The 16,902-nt window shown below is 49.6% G+C and overlaps 3 protein-coding genes across 10 annotated transcripts in view; 2 read left to right on the plus strand and 1 right to left on the minus strand.

Annotated features, from left to right (window-relative positions):
* Positions 1-1,646, plus strand: part of CLTC (clathrin heavy chain) — a 30,011-nt gene extending 28,365 nt beyond the window's left edge. For both annotated transcript variants that reach the window (XM_027903299.1, XM_027903300.1), the window contains one exon: positions 168-1,646. In XM_027903299.1, coding sequence (XP_027759100.1) covers positions 168-292 — 125 coding nt within the window. In that variant the 3' untranslated portion in view covers positions 293-1,646. The remainder of the gene's footprint in view (positions 1-167) is intronic.
* A 1,079-nt stretch (positions 1,647-2,725) lies between these two features.
* On the minus strand, positions 2,726-5,239 carry PTRH2 (peptidyl-tRNA hydrolase 2). Of its 3 annotated transcripts, none has more exons than XM_027903319.1 (2): positions 5,136-5,239; positions 2,726-3,382 (listed from the first exon to the last, which is right to left on the minus strand). In XM_027903319.1, the coding sequence occupies exon 2, from the start codon at positions 3,361-3,363 to the stop codon at positions 2,851-2,853; it is 513 nt and encodes a 170-aa protein (XP_027759120.1). In that variant the 5' UTR covers positions 3,364-3,382; positions 5,136-5,239; the 3' UTR covers positions 2,726-2,850. The 3 variants fall into 3 exon arrangements, with proteins under 3 accessions (XP_027759120.1, XP_027759119.1, XP_027759117.1); XM_027903318.1 differs by lacking the exon at positions 5,136-5,239 and adding an exon at positions 4,502-4,545; XM_027903316.1 differs by lacking the exon at positions 5,136-5,239 and adding an exon at positions 3,998-4,048.
* VMP1 (vacuole membrane protein 1) overlaps positions 4,580-16,902 on the plus strand; it is a 53,959-nt gene continuing 41,636 nt past the window's right edge. The window contains exons 1-5 of one of the 5 annotated variants that reach the window (XM_027903314.1): positions 4,580-4,662; positions 7,873-7,993; positions 12,062-12,160; positions 14,382-14,517; positions 16,567-16,657. In XM_027903314.1, the coding sequence (XP_027759115.1) occupies positions 12,085-12,160; positions 14,382-14,517; positions 16,567-16,657 (303 nt within the window). In that variant the 5' untranslated portion in view covers positions 4,580-4,662; positions 7,873-7,993; positions 12,062-12,084. Of the gene's footprint in view, positions 4,663-5,412; positions 5,514-6,046; positions 6,069-7,872; positions 7,994-11,729; positions 11,751-12,058; positions 12,161-14,381; positions 14,518-16,566; positions 16,658-16,902 lie in introns of those variants that run through there. The other 4 variants (XM_027903311.1, XM_027903312.1, XM_027903313.1 and 1 more) reach the window with 4 other exon arrangements.

A 16,902-nucleotide genomic window follows, 5' to 3' on the forward strand; every position in this document is an offset into this window, starting at 1 on the left:
CCCAGCCTTCCAGCAGGGCATTGTTTTGGCTCTTGTCCATCATGGGTATCGTCTTTGTGTCCAGGTTATTCCACTACAGGGCCTCCCTGTTGCCCACCCACACCCCCCAGGTGGTTGCAGGAGGTTTGCTGAGCGCAGGGCTCTGACACTGCCGTTCTGTGTTGCAGGCCAGCCCCAGCTCATGCTGACAGCGGGACCCAGCGTGGCAGTTCCTCCACAAGCACCTTTTGGCTACGGCTACACCGCCCCTCCCTACGGGCAGCCCCAGCCTGGCTTCGGGTACAGCATGTGAGCTGCAGCTCAGCTCGCTCGGGAGCAGCGTCTTTTCTTACTGAAACTCCACCGTCCCTCCCCGCTTTAACTCATAACAGGGAAAAGCAAAGAGTTCTGCCTCGTGTTCTCGTAACCTTGATTTCATGAAGGACTGGTTTTTTCTAGCGCCGACGATTTGAATCACTTCTGTTTAAAATTTTTTTTTTTTTTTTTCACATTCCATGTCATTTAGACTTTTACTTTCAGAGGGGGAATGGTTTAAAAAGCGACTTTGTTCAAGTGGGCTTTTGCAGGACTGCTTATTACCATTAAGTCTATTGTGAAGATCCTGATTTGCACTCTATAGTGTTACACTCTAATATTGAATCTTAAGTTCATTGTATGTGAGCAGCTTTACAGTATGTACTGTCTATTCTAAATGCATTTTAAGTCTCACTGTATATTTGGAGAAAGCTAAAGCCAAGATGCTCGTATTTGACCTTGCAAGACTGCTGACAAGAGACAACACTAATCAGCATATCCTCCCTGGGTTGGATTGCATAGCTCTAAAAGAATTTACAATGCGTACAGACAACCTTGCCTGACTTCAAATGAGTAAAAAAAAATTTTGGGTTTTTTTTGTTTGTTTTGTTTTTTTGTTTTTTGGTTTTTTTTTCCTTTAACCTATGCAGGTTTTTTCCAGTTATGCATATAGAACAATGCTAGTGTCTTTTTGCTCACTCCATATGTAACAGATGACCTTACGTTGTGCTGTATCCTGTGCTTTTGTGGGACATTCCATTCAGGAACAGAGCACCATGATTCCAATCTGTGTATTTACTAACCCTGCCCTGAGGTTTGTGTATGTTGGATATTGTGGTGTTTTAGATCACTGTTTTGAGTGTACAGAAGAGAGAATTCAAAGCATATTGCTGTTCAGTTTTGTTTGTGCAATTTGAAATGACGCGATTTAAAAAATAAATTACTGGACTGTGGACATGCTGCACAGTGGTAGCTTCTACTTTACTGTCTTTAAAAAAAAGGACCTTCCAACTCAACCCAAGTATTTCCAGTGCTGCTGGTGTGGGGCAAGGCAGGCAGGGCTCTGAGGGGCCAGTGGAGGAGCAGCAATGGGGACCAGTAGTGGGGTCTTGCACTGAGGGGGCAATACAGGAAAATATGTAACGCTTTTTCTAGAGAAAGGTGATGGCAGAGAGAGAAGAAAAAAAATAGCACTTTTCACCAGTTGGCTGCACTGTGGTCAACTCCAGCAGATTCGAGCAGATGATACGTTAGGATTGTGGTAGGGTGTGCCAGTTCAATTGAGATCATGTTCTAGGTATGTAAATTGCCTTAAACATATTTAGCTTCAAATAAAATTGACTTAAATGTTTCTCTATGAATACTGTCATATTTGAGTGTAAATGAGTGTTACAGCACAGGCCACGTTTGGGTTGGGGAGAGCTGTCAGAGCTCCCGTCTCAACCAGGGGCCACACCTGGTGTCAGGATCCAAATCCCCTTCTCCCTCGTTCCTGAGAACTCCACAGTGGTGTCTCTGAAAGGATTGTGCAGTATAAAAACTCATGTCAGCCCCTCTGACACTCCCCCTGACTCCACAAACACGACTGATGGAGATAAAATCCTTCTGTTCCCTCTCTTCCAACCTGTCCCATTGGCACTCAGTTTTCCAGCGCGGCTGAGAGGCTGTAAACGGTGCTCAGCAGAATTCTTACAAACCAGATTTGTTACAAAACCGACTTGCAGAAATTCCACCTACTAAAAGTGCAGGGAACTTGCCTGTTCACAATCAGAGCTGCAGAGGCAGGATTTACCTGAGCTGTGCTCTGAACTGTCCAGTAACATCTGTAACTCCTTCCTTAAACCGGGGAGGAGAAGTTAACCCCAAGTAAAACAGGGTTTAAGTTAGTCCTGGTGTGCCAAGCTGGCTTGGCTGGGGGTAACTCCCACCTGGGCTAAACTGCACATTTCTGTAGGAGCCACACAGACCCACCCAGAGCAGAGCTCAGCTTGCAGCTGCTCCCCACAGCTATTCACTGGCTCCTAAGGCTTGGCTACAAACCCAGTTTAACCGGTCAGTCCCGCACCAGTTACCGGTGACTGCCTGGGTTGCTCTCCCAGGACCTGGGCAGGGCTGCAGTTCCCCCCCCAGCAATCCAGAGGGATTTTTAACTGCTTCAGCCACCAATCCTTTCTGAGTTAAGGAATGGATCTCTGCAAAAAAACAGGCAGAAAAGGGGAAACCTGCCAATTTGAGCACATGGGACGAATTCTCTTGAACTTTGCTGCCACCCACCATGCAAAATCCTCAACCCCTTGCACAGGTTGTAAATATATGGGGTTCCTTCCTGGGGGTGGTAAAACTCTGCCACCTCTGCTTTCCTCAACCCCCCTGAGCCAAGCATTTTCCTCCCCCCTTTGGAACACAACACACAAGCCAGAGAAACTCATGATTTACAAACTTAAACCTTACAAAAACTTGCTTATTTTATTGGAACTGGGAGAGCACATGGAAAAACGCCCAAACTGGGACCGTAACCCTTCAGTACTGACATAGATCGACTTTTGTGGTCCTAGTTTAGAAGAGTTTAAGGTGACCAGAGACTTCATCTATGACATCAGCTGGCCCTGGCCCGATCCCCAGGACGGTCCTGGAGCCTGGAGCTATCTGAGTAAGCCCAGCATCCTGGATCAAACTCACAGTCAGTCCCAGGCGCTTCGCCTCAGCCAGAAGCTGGGCCAGAGCCTCCTCGTCGGGAGCTTTGAGGACTATTTTGGGTTGCCCGCAGCACTCCCACTGCTTCAGGAGCTCGGGATTCCTTCTCTCCGCCTGCTTGTAGGCAGAAACGGCGGCGTGGGCGCACTGGGCCGCCACTTTGCCCTTGCCCATCTTCAGGTCGTTGCGGACGATCAGCACCATCTTGTACTCCCCGGACTCCGCCATGACGTCCGCCTCGCCCTCCAGGTTGTTGGCAGGTGGAGCCTTTCCAGCCTTGCGCTTCCTCAGGAACCTCCCACGGAAGCCCCATCCCAGGCACAGGCCGCACGCCACTCCAGCCACGACGCCAAGGAGCTTGGGGAGAAAGTCCATGGTGGGTTCTGGGGACTGGCTGTGGAAGGGGAGAAGAGAATTTACTTGAGCATTTGGCGAGCTCTCACCTGGCTATCTGGAGACGAACAACAGTTGTTAGAAATGCTAAAGGGGCGATTCCAGCTTCACTCGTTGGGAAAGGATGGTCAGAGACACCTTTCCTCCCTCCCCAGCCGGAGGTCTCTACCTGCAGACGCCTCACTGGTGATGGGTGTCAGCTCAGGAACAGAGCTAAGAACAAATGGCAAATTAGCATAGATTCACAGAGTGGTTTGGGTTGGGAAGGACCTTGAAGATCACCCAGTTCCACCCCTGCCATGGGCAGGGACACCTTCCACTATCCCGGATTGCTCTGACCTCCGTCCAACCTGGCCTCGGACACTTCCAGGGATGGGGCAGCCACAGCTTCTCTGGGCAACCTGTGCCAGGGCCTCACCTCCATCACAGGCAAGAATTCATCCTAATATCCCATCTCTCTTTCAATTTGCAGCCATTCCTTGCCCTGTCACTCCATGCTCCATCTTTCCTCCAAGTCCCCTTCAGGCACTGGAAGGCCACAATTAGGCCACCCCAAAGCCTTCCGCGGGCTGAACAACCCCGGCTCTCTCCGCCTTCCCTCACGCCAAAACTACACCTAAAAACGCGCAGAGAAGCGGTAAAACGGTGCAGGGTTTTACGCTCCAATTCGGTTCGGTGCCGGTCCCCGGGGAGCGGAGCGGGGCCGCCTCCAGCCCCAGCTCGGCAGCTCCGGCCACGCCAGGCCCGCGGCCGTTGGGGCCTGAGGGGGGAACGGGGCACAGACCGGGAGGGGATCGCACCGAGCCGGGCCCTCGAGGGGCCATGGGGGCCGTGATGGGACCGCGAGGGGCTATGAGGAGCCATGAGAGGGCTATGAGAGGGCTATGAGAGGGCTATGAAGAGCCATGAGGGGGCCATGAGGGGGCTATGAGGGGCCATGAGGGGGCATGAGCGGCCATGAGGAGGCATGAGGGGGCCATGAGAGGGGCATGAGGGGGCCATGAGGAGGCATGAAGGGGCCATGAGGAGGCATGAAGGGGCCATGAGGGGCTATGACGGGCCATCAGGGGCAATGAGGTGCCATGAGGGGCCACGAGGGGCCATGGGGGTCCCCGCTCACCCGCCGCGCCCGCCCAGCCGCTCGGCTCCGCCGCTCCCGCCGGCGATGACAGGGCAGCGGCGCTCGGGAAGTGACGGCAGGCAGGGGCGGGACGGGGCGGGTTCAGCCGGGCCCAGTTCCGCGTCGTGCCGGGCCCTGAGGAGCTGCCGGCGCCGAGCGCGGTGAGTGCGGGGCTGGCGGGCGCCTCACCCTCCCCTCCGCGGCACCCGCCCGGCGCTGCCCGTCCCCTCACGGCACGGGGGGCTCCGCGGCCACCCCGGCCAGGGCACACTCCAGCCCGGGCGGCTCCGGAGGGTCCCGGGGCACCGTGACCCGGCACCGGCCGGGGCGGTGTTGGACAGACCGGGGGATGGGAGGGACCCGGCCCTGGAGCCGCGTGTGGGGAGCGGGGGGCGGGAGGGAGCGCGGTGAGGGTGAGGAGGGGAGGTCGCTGTTCGCCGGCGTTCAGGTTTTGTGGATAAATTGCTGTGGATAAATGAGGGGCTGCCAGCTCGTCCCTCTGGGTGAGAGCGGCTCTGCTCCCCCAGAACGCCGGCGGGTGTGGGATGGACTCGGCCCGCTCCGCTGGGTGAAGGGGATCGGGACCGACGGGCTTTGTCCGCCTGCCCAGCAGGAATTACTGTGTTGTCACTGCCAGCGTCCTCCATCCTATGGGCTGCTCGTGGTTTTCGGGCTGGTGAGGCCCAAATCCGTGGACATTCTTCGTGTTTCTTTTCTCCTGACCCGAGGTTAAGCCCCTTGCTGGTTTGTCTGCTTTTCAGTCCTCTCTGCCCAGTGTCCTCTGGTGTTTACAGGAGATAACAAAGCAGCAAGATTCCTGCTTTTGTTCCAGTTGTGCCTCCTGGATGTTTGGCAGGTCATGCGGGTGACCCGAGGGAAGGGGTGATAAGTGTTTGATAGCAGCTGTTTGTCTACGAAGTGCTGTGAATGAATCCAGGTTATCCCCTGGTTATCCATTTCTTCCCGGCTCTCTGCTGTCCTTGTTGTCTCTGCTCTCCGTGCTTACCAACAAGTGGGTATCCTGGTTTAGTTAATGGTGAGAATGTGGGTTGAGGTGCAGAAAGTGTGATGTTACTCTCTCATTCCTTGGAGCACCCGTGTTGTGGATTTTGGTGCTGTTCTAAGATTGTCTCACCTGCCAGACAGGTCGATTTGGGGGTACTGCTATTAGGAATTCCGCTCTTTAAAGATTTTTCTGCTGGGTTCCTCGCCTCTTTGGGGGCTTTCATGCTTTGTAGCATCCTGCCTCATGATAACATATATCAGCTCTCCTTAATGCTTTAATTGGCTGATTGAAACAGGCTTCGTTATCCCAGTCCTCTTGCTTTCAACCCGTTCTTCCTTATTTATTCCTTACTGGGTAAGTGACAGCTGTAATGGCTTCATCCCGTGTTTTCCGAGGAGGGTTTGGAAACCCAGTTGTGCAATGGGAGGTGAGCTCTGCTGAGTAATTTGAGCTTTGCTCCGTGTCCTACTGAGCAGCTGAAATCAGGGGTGTCTGCAATTGCTGTGGGGAAGGGGAGGAGGAGACTCAGTGCCTTTTAAGTGGGTGGCAGCAATGAGGAAGGTGAGTTCACTGGGAACACGTCTCTTAGCTGGAATGTTTGCATTATTTCCACCTTAAAGCCTTTTTTCCTATGATCTTATGAATGTTTCTGACTGCACCTCTGCTCAGAATGGTCTGTGTAATCAGTGAGTGTCTGGAAGTCTTTTATTTCTTAAAAAAACAGTGAGTTTAAAGCAAAAAAAAGTGCAGCTCCTGGTGTATGGTGATGAGAACCTGCAGGATGGAACTTTAACTTCTGATCCTTGTGGGGAAGTGTGAGCTGGGTGGACTTTGCCGTTCCCTGAGGACAAAGGGCACGGCCTTGAAGCTGTTGCAACACTGAGCTTTTTGTGTCCCTGTTCCAGGGTGAACTACCCAGACCTTGCTGGGTCTGGAGCTGCCCTGAGCAGAGGAGCCCAGGAGGCAGCGGGATGTTGTTAGCGAGGCAGGCAGTTGTTCAGTGTGTTTAAACTGATGGAAAGAACGTTCTCCTCTCTCCCAGGGCTCAGAACCTGCCTCAGTGAGCCTCGTCTGGGCAGAGTGTCCTCACCAGGGCAGGTGGAGTGCGTGAAATCGGAATTGCTTCCCCTTAGAGGCTGTTGGTGTCAGTGAAAAGCAGGACTTGTTGGCTCAGGAGCTCACTTTGGGCACTGTGCTCCGTGGGCTTTGCCAGGTGCTTCTGTCCATGCCCAGCTGGGCAGGCTCAGGCAGCCCCCTGGGAGGGAACTGTCTCCCAGCACGTTCAAAAGAGGATCAAGGCAAAGTTGCTGCCAAATCTGCGCTGGCTGGAAGGGGCAGGTGGTGATTCTTAGGGCTGGAGTTATGTTTTAGCTCTTTGTTCTCTCCTGGTCCAACTTTAGCAGGCCTATGTTGGCAATAGCTGTGACCTCTCTTCCCTCGGTGCCCTGGGAAGCACAGGGAGGGTGACAGGACAGAGCTTGACTTCACCTTCAGAGCTCAGGATGCATGTGAGGGCTGAGCCAAACACCTGGGCGGTGTGTGGGCATGGATGTCTGATCAGCCCTCTGGAATTAAGGGTGTGAATTATACTGTGTTTACTCACCTGAATATTAAGTTCCAGTCTGTCTTCCAGTGCTCTGTGGCCTCTCTCTCCAAAGCCTTTTCTCTCTGCCCATTCCAGTCTTCCCAAGCCATCACTTTTGGTGAAGGTTTTCTGCTGGGACACAGTGAGATCCCTACAAAAACCCAAACAATGTGTATTTTTTAATTTCCTACCGTCTTCCAGGACAGTTTAATGTAGGTGGCCTTAATGGCAGGGACAGAACTTTTAGTAACCTCAAAAGAAATTCTGTGGCATCCCTGAAACTCAGGTTACAACAACATTAAATGAGTCCTTCCTAAAGGGTGTCCCAAAGTCTTTTATGGGGGGAAAAAAAAAAAAAGGAAATTTTAACTCTAAATTGTAAGAGGATTCTTTTGAAATGGTATTTGGGTAGGAATTGGAAAATAGGTCTGGTGTACAGAGGCATAACCCACAAAATGGAAACCTGTGGTCTTTAACTGAATTACTTTCCCTTTGAGGGATTAAACTATTTCAGTTAGAAAAACAGTTTGAGTATGGGAATAAATGCACTCCTATCAAAATAACCCATTATAGCCAAATCTGTGGGGATTTGGGCCATCTTTGAGATGTGCCCTAATTTATTTTAATTGAATGCTTCCCAGGGGTATTAAAGGACTGGGAAAAAAAACCCAAGCAGTTACTTCTTCTATTTTCTGCTGCCTTGAGGAAAGTTATTAACCTCCAAGAGAGGGGCTGTGCCAGTTGTGTCACATGATGGACAAGTGTTATCTTGCTCTGCAGGGACAGGAGGGCTGCAAGAGGAGCCTCTCTGGGCTCGAGAGCCGCAGAGCTGAGCACGGAGGTGGCTGTTCCACTGCCTCTGGATCCTGGGGAAGGAGTGGAGAGGGACAGAGCTGAAGGGCAGGTAATGTTTCACTTCAAAACCCATCCCATCCTTTACCTAAATGTTCTCATGGGCCAGGCAAGCCTTTGGCTTTGGAGGGAAAGTGCTCTCCAAACTTATTCCCTGAGTGCATCGTGTCTCTGTAGAGCATTTGATGGATGAAACAACCCCCTGGCACAGGTATGGTCTGGTTTAGTGCAGCTCCTCTCCCACCTGCAAAGGCTGGGGTTTAATCCTTTGTTCCTCTGTGACTGAAGAACAGTGATGTGGAGAGAGAAGAGGGAAGGGTTATCAGAAAAGCTGAGCAGAAAGAAGCAGCAGGATTGGAGCATTTTTAATGGCGCAAGGCTGGGAGTGGGTGATGCTGAGGTGGCTGGGACCAACAGCAGCAAAATGCTCCAAGCTCTGGGTGTGCCAGCTGTGAGAGCAGGAACTGTGGTGGAGGTGAGAGCCAGGGCCACAGGACCTCTTTGGCAAAAAGAATTAGTGATTCCAACAATGTCTGGGGAAGCAGGGAGGTCATTAAAACAGCCTCCTTGTTGTGAGAAGAGTCCTCTGAAATCCTTAATCCAGAGCAAGAGTCCCCCTTCTGCTCCTCCAAGTGAGAGTGCAAGCACCCAGGTGCCTCATCCAAACCTGTTCCCTTTTTGTAGGTACCCCCAACACTTGGGTGCTTCCTCAGCCTGCCCAGAGCCTCAGAGAGGAGCCTTTTGTCCCTGTCCCTGATCGCAGAGAGAGAGCAGATCTTGCAGTGCCCGATTTTGTTGTGTCCTCCTGCTCCGAGAGCTTGCCTTGCTTTGTCTCACTTATGCTGAGAAGTGCCAGTCACAGTTCCCATAAACCCTTCTTGTTGAGCCATTCACATTTCTGACTGGCGATAATTGTCTTTTCAGACTTCCTGCTTTGGGCTGCACTGGAGCCCAGTGGTGCATTGTGGGCCCTTTGTTCAGCCCCACAAAGCAGGTCTTGTGTGAGCACAGCTCTAACAAATGATCTAAGCCACCCTCCTACAAAAACTGGTCACAGTTGTTTTTCTCTCTCTTTTAAATAGTTTATTTTTGTGTTTGCTGGTAACTACTCCATGGAGCTGGCAAACTTATTTTTTAGGGATGGACTGTGTCTTTTTTTTTTTAGTCAGCAAGTGAGGTTTTGTTCAGCAGCTGAAATTTAATTTCCTGTGGTGAGCTCTCCTGGATTGGGTGTCGATTTGGGAATATGGGCTCAGTTAGTGAAGGGTGACTCCATTTTGGGGCAGACTCCCCCTCCAGTTAATCCCTGGGGGGAGGAATTAGTGCAGGACTGGTGACTCTAACAGGCATCAATCAGCACAGCAGATCAGGAGCCCTGAGCTGGCTGGATGTGCCTCCTCCAGCCCCTTGTGCTAAGATGATTTAAGTATAATTAGACCTGGATAAACCAGGGAGTGATTCCTAAAACCAGGAAAGGTTTGCTCTCTTGAGTTGCCATGTCATGGGTGGCCAATCCTCCCAAGTCAGCTGGATTTTTAAACGGGAATTTTTAGAGCTGTTCTGCAGGGTGGGGGAACCTCCTTACCAAGGATTCCCCCCTGCACAAGGGTGGAAGGGGATTATTCATCTGCTTCACTCTAAGTGTTGACTTGTGTACTGGAGGTGGTGTTATGCAAAGCTAATCCTGGATTAGTGCCCTGCCAGGCAGGCAGGGGAGAAGTGGCTCTGGGAGCTGCCACACCTCTGGATCAGCACCTGAGACCCCCAGGGATGGAGGAGTTTCATGGATTGCAGTGGGATGTTTGCTGTGCACAGCCTGGCTTTTGGAGAGCAGTTTGCATTCCAGGCACTGAACTTCCTTGGGATGTGGTGGAGCTGAGAGCAGAGACCAAACCAACCGGGACTCGAACGCTGGAGGCTGGATTTGCACCCGGAAAAAAGGATGGATTCTCCAATGAGGAACGTGTGGCTCCCACTGGAGTTTTTGTTGCTTGGGTTTGTTTTTTTACTGTATTTAAGTCAACCAAAGGTGACTGAAGTTCCCTAAAGCAGAGCACTGGTTTTTTTGGGGTGGCTCTGTACACATCTCTGGATGGCTTTTGCTTCCTGTGGACGTCAGGGTTTGTACCTGGGGGGGTCCAGTTTCAATATCCCCGTCTGCAGTCAGAGCTGTGTGTGTGTAAATGTGGGTGATACCTGTGTGTGATGCTCAATCTGTGTATTTAAGCTTACATTGCATATTTTCCTAAGTAGATATTTAAATATGCAGCAAAGATAAGCACAAGTAAGTGCAGTCAGTAGAAATGAAACACTCCCCATCCCCAGGGGCTCGTGTGCTGCTGGAATTGGGGGATGGCTGAACATCTGAGCCTTGCATTGCCATCCTCAGCTGAGTCCTGGGGTAACTCCACCGACCTGCAGAGTGCCAGCATGCCCTGAAGTGCCCTGAGGAGAGGGAGAGGATCCCGTTTCCCTGGAATTTGACAGGCAGTTGGGAGCAATCCCTGGGCTGCAGGTGATTGCAGTGATGCTGTAGAGCTCCCACTGCAGCAGGTCATTCCCCTTGTCCTTGGCTGACTGTGGAGCCCTTGGCATTTTTCACCAGCAGACTGTGTGTTATGGCTTTTTTAATAGCTGTTTTATTAATTTTTCTAGGTGGTTTGGGTACTCTGGGGCTTAGGTTGCAGTGAATAAAAGCTAACAGGCCTAGGATTGGTTTCTGCTGGCTGGTTTATCTGGGCAGAGCTCTGTTTCTGCACATTCCATGGCAGGAGGAGGTGTTGGACGAAGGACTCCTTGGGACCTGGATGCTTTTGGCTACTGACTTTTAACTAAAACCCCTTCCACAACCACATTTTATCTGGCAATTCTGTGTGTGTGCTACGAGTAATGCACGAGCCTTGTACCTGTGTGGAAGAACATCCGGCTTGTGAAACCCTGGAAATATTAAATGCAGTGTCTGAAATCTTTGAACGTTTTATTTTAGAATGTGACAAAATCATTGCAGTCTGAATCAAAAGGGGTGATCTCACTGCTGTTTACCAAACCTGAGTTGCTGCTTGGCCCTTGAGCCCAGCATAAAAATCAAAGGGGAAGTATTTCTTCCGTAGAAGTTTAATTTCCTCCACTGGACAGTTTTATATAATCTTTAATATTGCACTACTTTTCTTTCCAACAAAAGCAGCATATCAAAAACTGTAAATCACCTTTGCTTACAGGGAGAAATGCAGTGCAGGAAAACGATGCTTTAGCTTTTGGGGGGACCCTCTTTTCCAAAAGAGAATTCCAGATTTAAGACTAAGGAGAGGGTTTCTAAAGCAAGGAGTCAGACTGGCCACTCTCTGTGTGTTTGGTTGCATAAGAATTGTCAGCACTTCAGGTCTGAGGTGGTTTTGTTGGTTTGTTTTTTGTTGAGGGAAAAAAAAAAAAAAAGAAAGAAGCTCTTGCAACATTCTGGTTTGTGCTGGCTTTTAGTTCTTGCACTATTTACTCTCCTGGATAAGGGAAAGCTGCTCTGTCGGGTTTTTAGGGCTGATCTCTCTGGAGAGAGGCTGAACCAGCCAGACAGAAAGGACATTTTGAGAAGGGCCTCTCCTCACCCAGCCCTTGTCCTCTGAAGAGTTTGCCTTTCCTGGTTTGCAGATCCCAAGCTGTGCAAAAGAGGAGCTGCAGCTCTTGTTGTATCTTAGTTACCAGCTGAGGGTTAAGCTTTTCGGCTGGGAGCTTTCTGAGGTCTCCTTGCACACCTGAAGCTTCAGTGCCGGGGGGAGAACCATCTGAAGCCCCTCCCTGAGGACTGAAGTGAGGTCTGTGTGAGGCTCTGCTGCTCCTGGAGCCCAAACAGTGGGCTGGGTCGTGCAAGGGATCATTCAGGAGCTTTTGTGGGGTCGTTACAAGTGAGGGAGTTTTGTCATTTGAGTGAAAAATTTAGAATTGCGTGGGTGGAAATGTTTGAATCTCTGTCACTGGGGGAATGGAATCTGTTCTCCTGCTCAGGGGTGGAATGCAGGGTAGCTGTGCTTTGGGTTGGGAGAACTGCTGGATCCTTTGTGGAGTTCAGGGAGTGTTCCAAACCCACCCAGACACTGTGCCCTTTGCTTTTCCCCTGCCTCAGATCCCCCCAGGAGAGTGATCGATGAGATGGCAGAGAATGGAACAGACTGTGACCAGAGACGCACGGCCATGAGCAAAGAGCAGCACAACGGCAACTTCACAGGTAGGTGGGCACTCACCTGCTGTGCTCAGCTGGCACCTGGGGGGGCTAAAATGGACATCACACTGAAAAGGAATCTGCGTTGGTGCACTTTGGTGGGGCCCTGAGCAGCCTGATCTTGGGAGGGGCGTGAGGAGGTTGGAATGGGATGGGCTTTAAGGCCCCTTCCAACCCGAACCAGTCTGGAGTTCTGGGATTCAGTGACTTTATCCCCACATAATGTGAAGGGCCTCGATGCTTGAATCAATCTTGGGAGCCTCAGTCCTCTCTGAGCCTCAAGTCTGCAGGATTTATGCATTCTAAGGCCATGGAATAGTTTTGTACTTCCATTTATATTCCCATTTCTCTCACACTCTTTTTTCCTGCCAGAGTTCAGGCAGGTTTCAGCCCTGTACATCTGCCTTGGGTACCAACAGGGGCTGCCCCAGGGCTGAGCTCAAAACCCAAACTCTGTTGGCTGGAGAAGTCAGGCTTTGTGCAGCCCCACCCTTTGGCACTGAAAACTCAGCACTTGGTAATAAAAAAATCTGTTTTACTCTGGGAGAAATCCAGTTATTACCCTCCCAATTTCTAGCTCTTCTGTTGAAATTCAGCTGTAATTTATTGGTTTCCATGATGAGTGGCCACCAGAACAGCTTTAACTCCTTCCCCTCCTGCCTTGCCTGTGCTTTTCCTGCTGCTGTGCCTGGAGTGGCCTGGCCTTAATGTTTGGAGCTCAGGAGAAATAACCCAAAGACATTTATTGGAGAGAAATATATAACTATCTTGGTTTGTTTCCTGTCAGCTTTTGGATATTCCAGTTCCATGGTAATTAAGTTTTGTAATCAGGCGATTTCTCAAGTTGTGTGCAGCCTTACCCCATTGTCTTTCCTGACCTTTACCGAAAAAACAAGGTCGTAAAAACAAGGTCTGAGCGTTTTTGTTGCACTCATTGAGTGAAAAAGCAGAGAATTGAAATTCATGAGGCGGCGAATGCAGCAAAATTTAAATATTAACTCTGTGTGTGTGTGTGTGTGTGTGCAAGGAACAAATCAAAGCCTTTGACAGAAAGGCTTAGATCGTTCTGTGACTCTGAGGGAACGTGGGTGTTATCCTGGGTTTGCCATTGTGGGATTTCTGTTAGAAATCATCTAAAGCAGCTGATTTTGGTTTTTTTGAGGAATGGACTGTGTGAATAACAAGGTGTGCCACTCCTGTGCAAATATCTGATGAGGATAAGACTGAAATGATGCATCTTGGCTTACAGTGTGCTGGGGGTTCAGGTTAGGTTAATATTTTAAATGCAACAGCTCTTTCCAAGCCTAAAATGTCTGAATATTACAGTGCCAAACAGAACACGTGTGTTTTGACTGTGCAGTAAGGGATGTTTGAACAAGTTTGGTGTCTTTTTGGATACAAGAGTTACTTTTGGGTGTTTTTTCCATCCTTCAGTGGTATCTTTTCCCCCAGAATTCCTTCCCTTTAAAAGTTCAAGAATTATTACTGCTTTTTAACCTGGTGACATTTATAACAAGCCATTCTGACCCAAGAAATAGGTGGGCTTTGGGGTTTAATTCAGCTTGTTTTAAGCACAAAATAACACTTTTATTGGAAGAACCTTTCTTTCTGTACTGGTGTGGCAGTGCCTGGTGGTGAGCTCTGCTGTAACCAATCCAGCTGCACGTGTAGTGCCAGTCCCAGGAATTTAGATATAAATATATGGATAAAAGCAGGCCCTTCCCATGGGAGCACCTTGGGAGAAGCTGAACAGTGTGCCCAGGCTTCCCAGAGCCTGAGGATCCCGCCTGGGAGCAGGTGCTGTTATCCAGTTACAGGGAGGATGGAGAGCCATGGAATTCAATCCAGCTCCCTGGGAGAGCTCTCTGGGAACAGAACCCTCCCAAAAGTTCAGGGTGAAACGTGTTCTGCGCAGTGCCAAAGTCACATTTGACCTGCTGGTTTTAACTCCTCGTGCAGGAGAGGCTGCTGGGGATGCCAGACCTTTGGCACCCCGAGCTGGTTGGATTTTTGGAGCGTTGTCACCTACATGGATGGACAAATCACCTCATTCCCTTTGCTGGACGTTCCCGAGGTGCTCGGAGCGGATGCTTTGGGAGGGGTAGAAACAAATAAATAAAAAAATCAATATATTTTTTGAGTGGGGTAGAACCTGAACTGCAAACCTCTGCTTTTACTGCTTTATTTTACTTTATTTTGTTTTATTTTGGTGTTTTTCCCCTTGCAGATTCCTCTGTGCTGAGTGAACGGAAGCGCAGGGAGCGGGAGGAGAGGCTGAACATTGTGCTGTGGAAACAACCCCTTGTTACCTTGCAGTATTTTTGCCTGGAAACTCTAATAAACTTGAAGGAATGGACCATAAAGTAAAGACCATTTCTTTAACTTCTACTAAAGCGTTCTGGGGAAACCCATGCTCTGATTCAGTAGGTCATTCCGACATCTCACTTTCCCTCGGGATTCACAGCTTGAAAATTTTTTATTTCTTTTTTTTTTTTTTCAGAAAATATGTGTGGTTTTGTCCCTCAAAGGTGGCTTTGGAACACACCCCACTTGTAGCTGGGCACTCAGACCTTCTGCCTAAGTTACAGAAATGCAGTGAGGTGTCCATGGGAGAATGGAAACTTGAATATTCCAGTTTGAAGGAGAGGGACAGTGTTTAGGGATCCCTGAGGCAGGAGATGCTCCACTTGTGACTGCAATGTTATAAATACTGACCTATTAATGTAGGTGTTGGTGTCACTGAATGATCTTCAGGGCAGGGCTCAGGCTCAGGTGGAACTTGCTCTGGTGTCTGTGGTGCTGCAGAGAGGACTTTGCTTCTCTGCAGGTCCTTTCCCAGCAGGAAATGGTTCATTAAAGCACTTTCCCCGAGCGATATTTTCACACTGGATGAAATTGGCTTTTATTCCAGTGAGGAGCAGTCCTACCATTCCCTGCTGGTGCTGAGATGCAGAGCTGGTTGCTGGTGCACCAGGCTCGAGGCTTTAGGGTGCCAAAACACGAGGATAATTTGCAGTGAAAATGCCGGGAGGGGCAGCCACGCAGGGCTTGTGTTGGTAACTGGGCCCTGTTGTGTTGTGGATTGAATTTACCAACATCTTCCCATTGAGAAGACAGGATCTGACCCCCTCTTAATCCCCTTTTACACCCCACAGTCCCCCAGAAAATCTCCTTATTTCACTCTGTGCATTCTTTCAGCCACCATGGAATTGTCTTTGAGGACTGTTTTGTTGGGTCTGACTCCAGCCATTTCTCACAACCCCCAAGCTTTCATTTCAAGCCCAGCAGAAATAACATTTGAGGATTTATTTTAAGACCTCCAATCTTATTTGGCTTCCTAGACATCAGATTCTGTTACAGGCAGCACTTGCCTCCTCTGCTGAGCTGCACACTGGTGTTGTCTGCACAGAAAATAACCCTGACTATTATGAGCTATTAAGTTGAGACTTCAGATTGACTCTTAATGATCTCCTGTGTTCCACTGCATAAATTGTGACTTAAATGGCAATCACTTGAAAAATCCAATTGTCATACTAATACAAGCGGCACTAACTTTAATTTTAAAATAATTTGAGTGCTTTTTTTCAGTTTGCTTAATATGAAACATTTGTGACTGTTTTCCTGTGTTGTCTCATGTTTCTGTCCTTCTCTGTCTGATTAGATAAGTTATGTTCATAGTTTGCTATTAGAGCCTGAGAATGTTAAGTGATGCCAGCTCTTTTTTTTTTTAATATATCATTAGTGACAATATAATAGCAAATAATCGATGTGTTTGCTAGTCTGCTGTGTGTGGCCACATAAACATCGAGCAGAGAAAAAAAAAAACAAAACAAAAAAAACCCCAGTAAAACCAAACAGGCTCAAAAGTGATTTGGTAGCAAATGGCACTGGAAAACATTTTCTCCCTTTACTGCAGTAACTTCCTAATTAACTCAATGTATTTATTAAACTTGGAGCTGCTAAGAGATCTTAATTTCAACTATCAGGGAACCAAACTAATGCCGAGGTGTGTTCCTGTGTCCCTGTGGGAATGGCACTTGGGAATCCCCCCTTGCCCAGGGCCAGTGCTGAGCCTGCTTTGCCACAGCTCAGGGCTGGTGTCTGACTCTTGGCTGCAGGGGCTGAGTTGTCTTCACACTGTGTTTGTTTTCAGACAGTGCCTTTGTGTTTTTCTTTCTTTAAGAGCACCAAACTCCGCGGGGCTGAGCTTTGATCTCGCTCCGCAGCCAAGCGGAGCTTTCCCCCCAAAGAGTGAAGGTTCCCCAGAGATTTTCCTGGGGCCTTTCTGCTTTCATGATGGCAAACTTGCCATTGGCATTGCCCCTGCTGGCAGAGCCGTTGTCCAGGGGCAGCTGAGTTGCTCTGAGGTGATGGTCAGTGTGACAAACCCTAACTGCCCTTTTGTCTTTAAGACTGTGGCACCGGCGGAGCATCCTGGTGTGTGTTCTACTGGCACTGGCCACGCTCACAGCCACCTACTACATCGAGGGAGCTCATCAGCAGGTAGGAGACTTCCCAGCTGCTTTCCTGGGTGATTAATGCTCCGTTGTCCCTGACTGGGAACTGGATGGGATCTTCATGGAATTAGAATGTGCCCCGTGCCGTGACTCCTCCGCTGTGTGCGGATGAGCTGTAGCTCGGAGAGGATGAGCTGCGTCCTTTGCTCTGTTCTGCTGGATCTGTGAGGGTTCCACCAATCATCTGCTCTGAGCAGGCACACCTCAGGTGCTGAGCAGTCCCTCACATCT

This window comes from Empidonax traillii, unplaced genomic scaffold (assembly GCF_003031625.1).
Source record: "Empidonax traillii isolate 1590-97213 ecotype Southwest subspecies unplaced genomic scaffold, ASM303162v1 scaffold957:size654520, whole genome shotgun sequence".
NCBI classification, from domain to species: Eukaryota; Metazoa; Chordata; class Aves; order Passeriformes; family Tyrannidae; genus Empidonax; species Empidonax traillii.

What these genes read in the sequence shown, in the direction of transcription:
- PTRH2 (XM_027903319.1), bottom strand. Translation starts at nt 3,363, where the DNA reads ATGGACTTTCTCCCCAAGCTCCTTGGCGTCGTGGCTGGAGTGGCGTGC.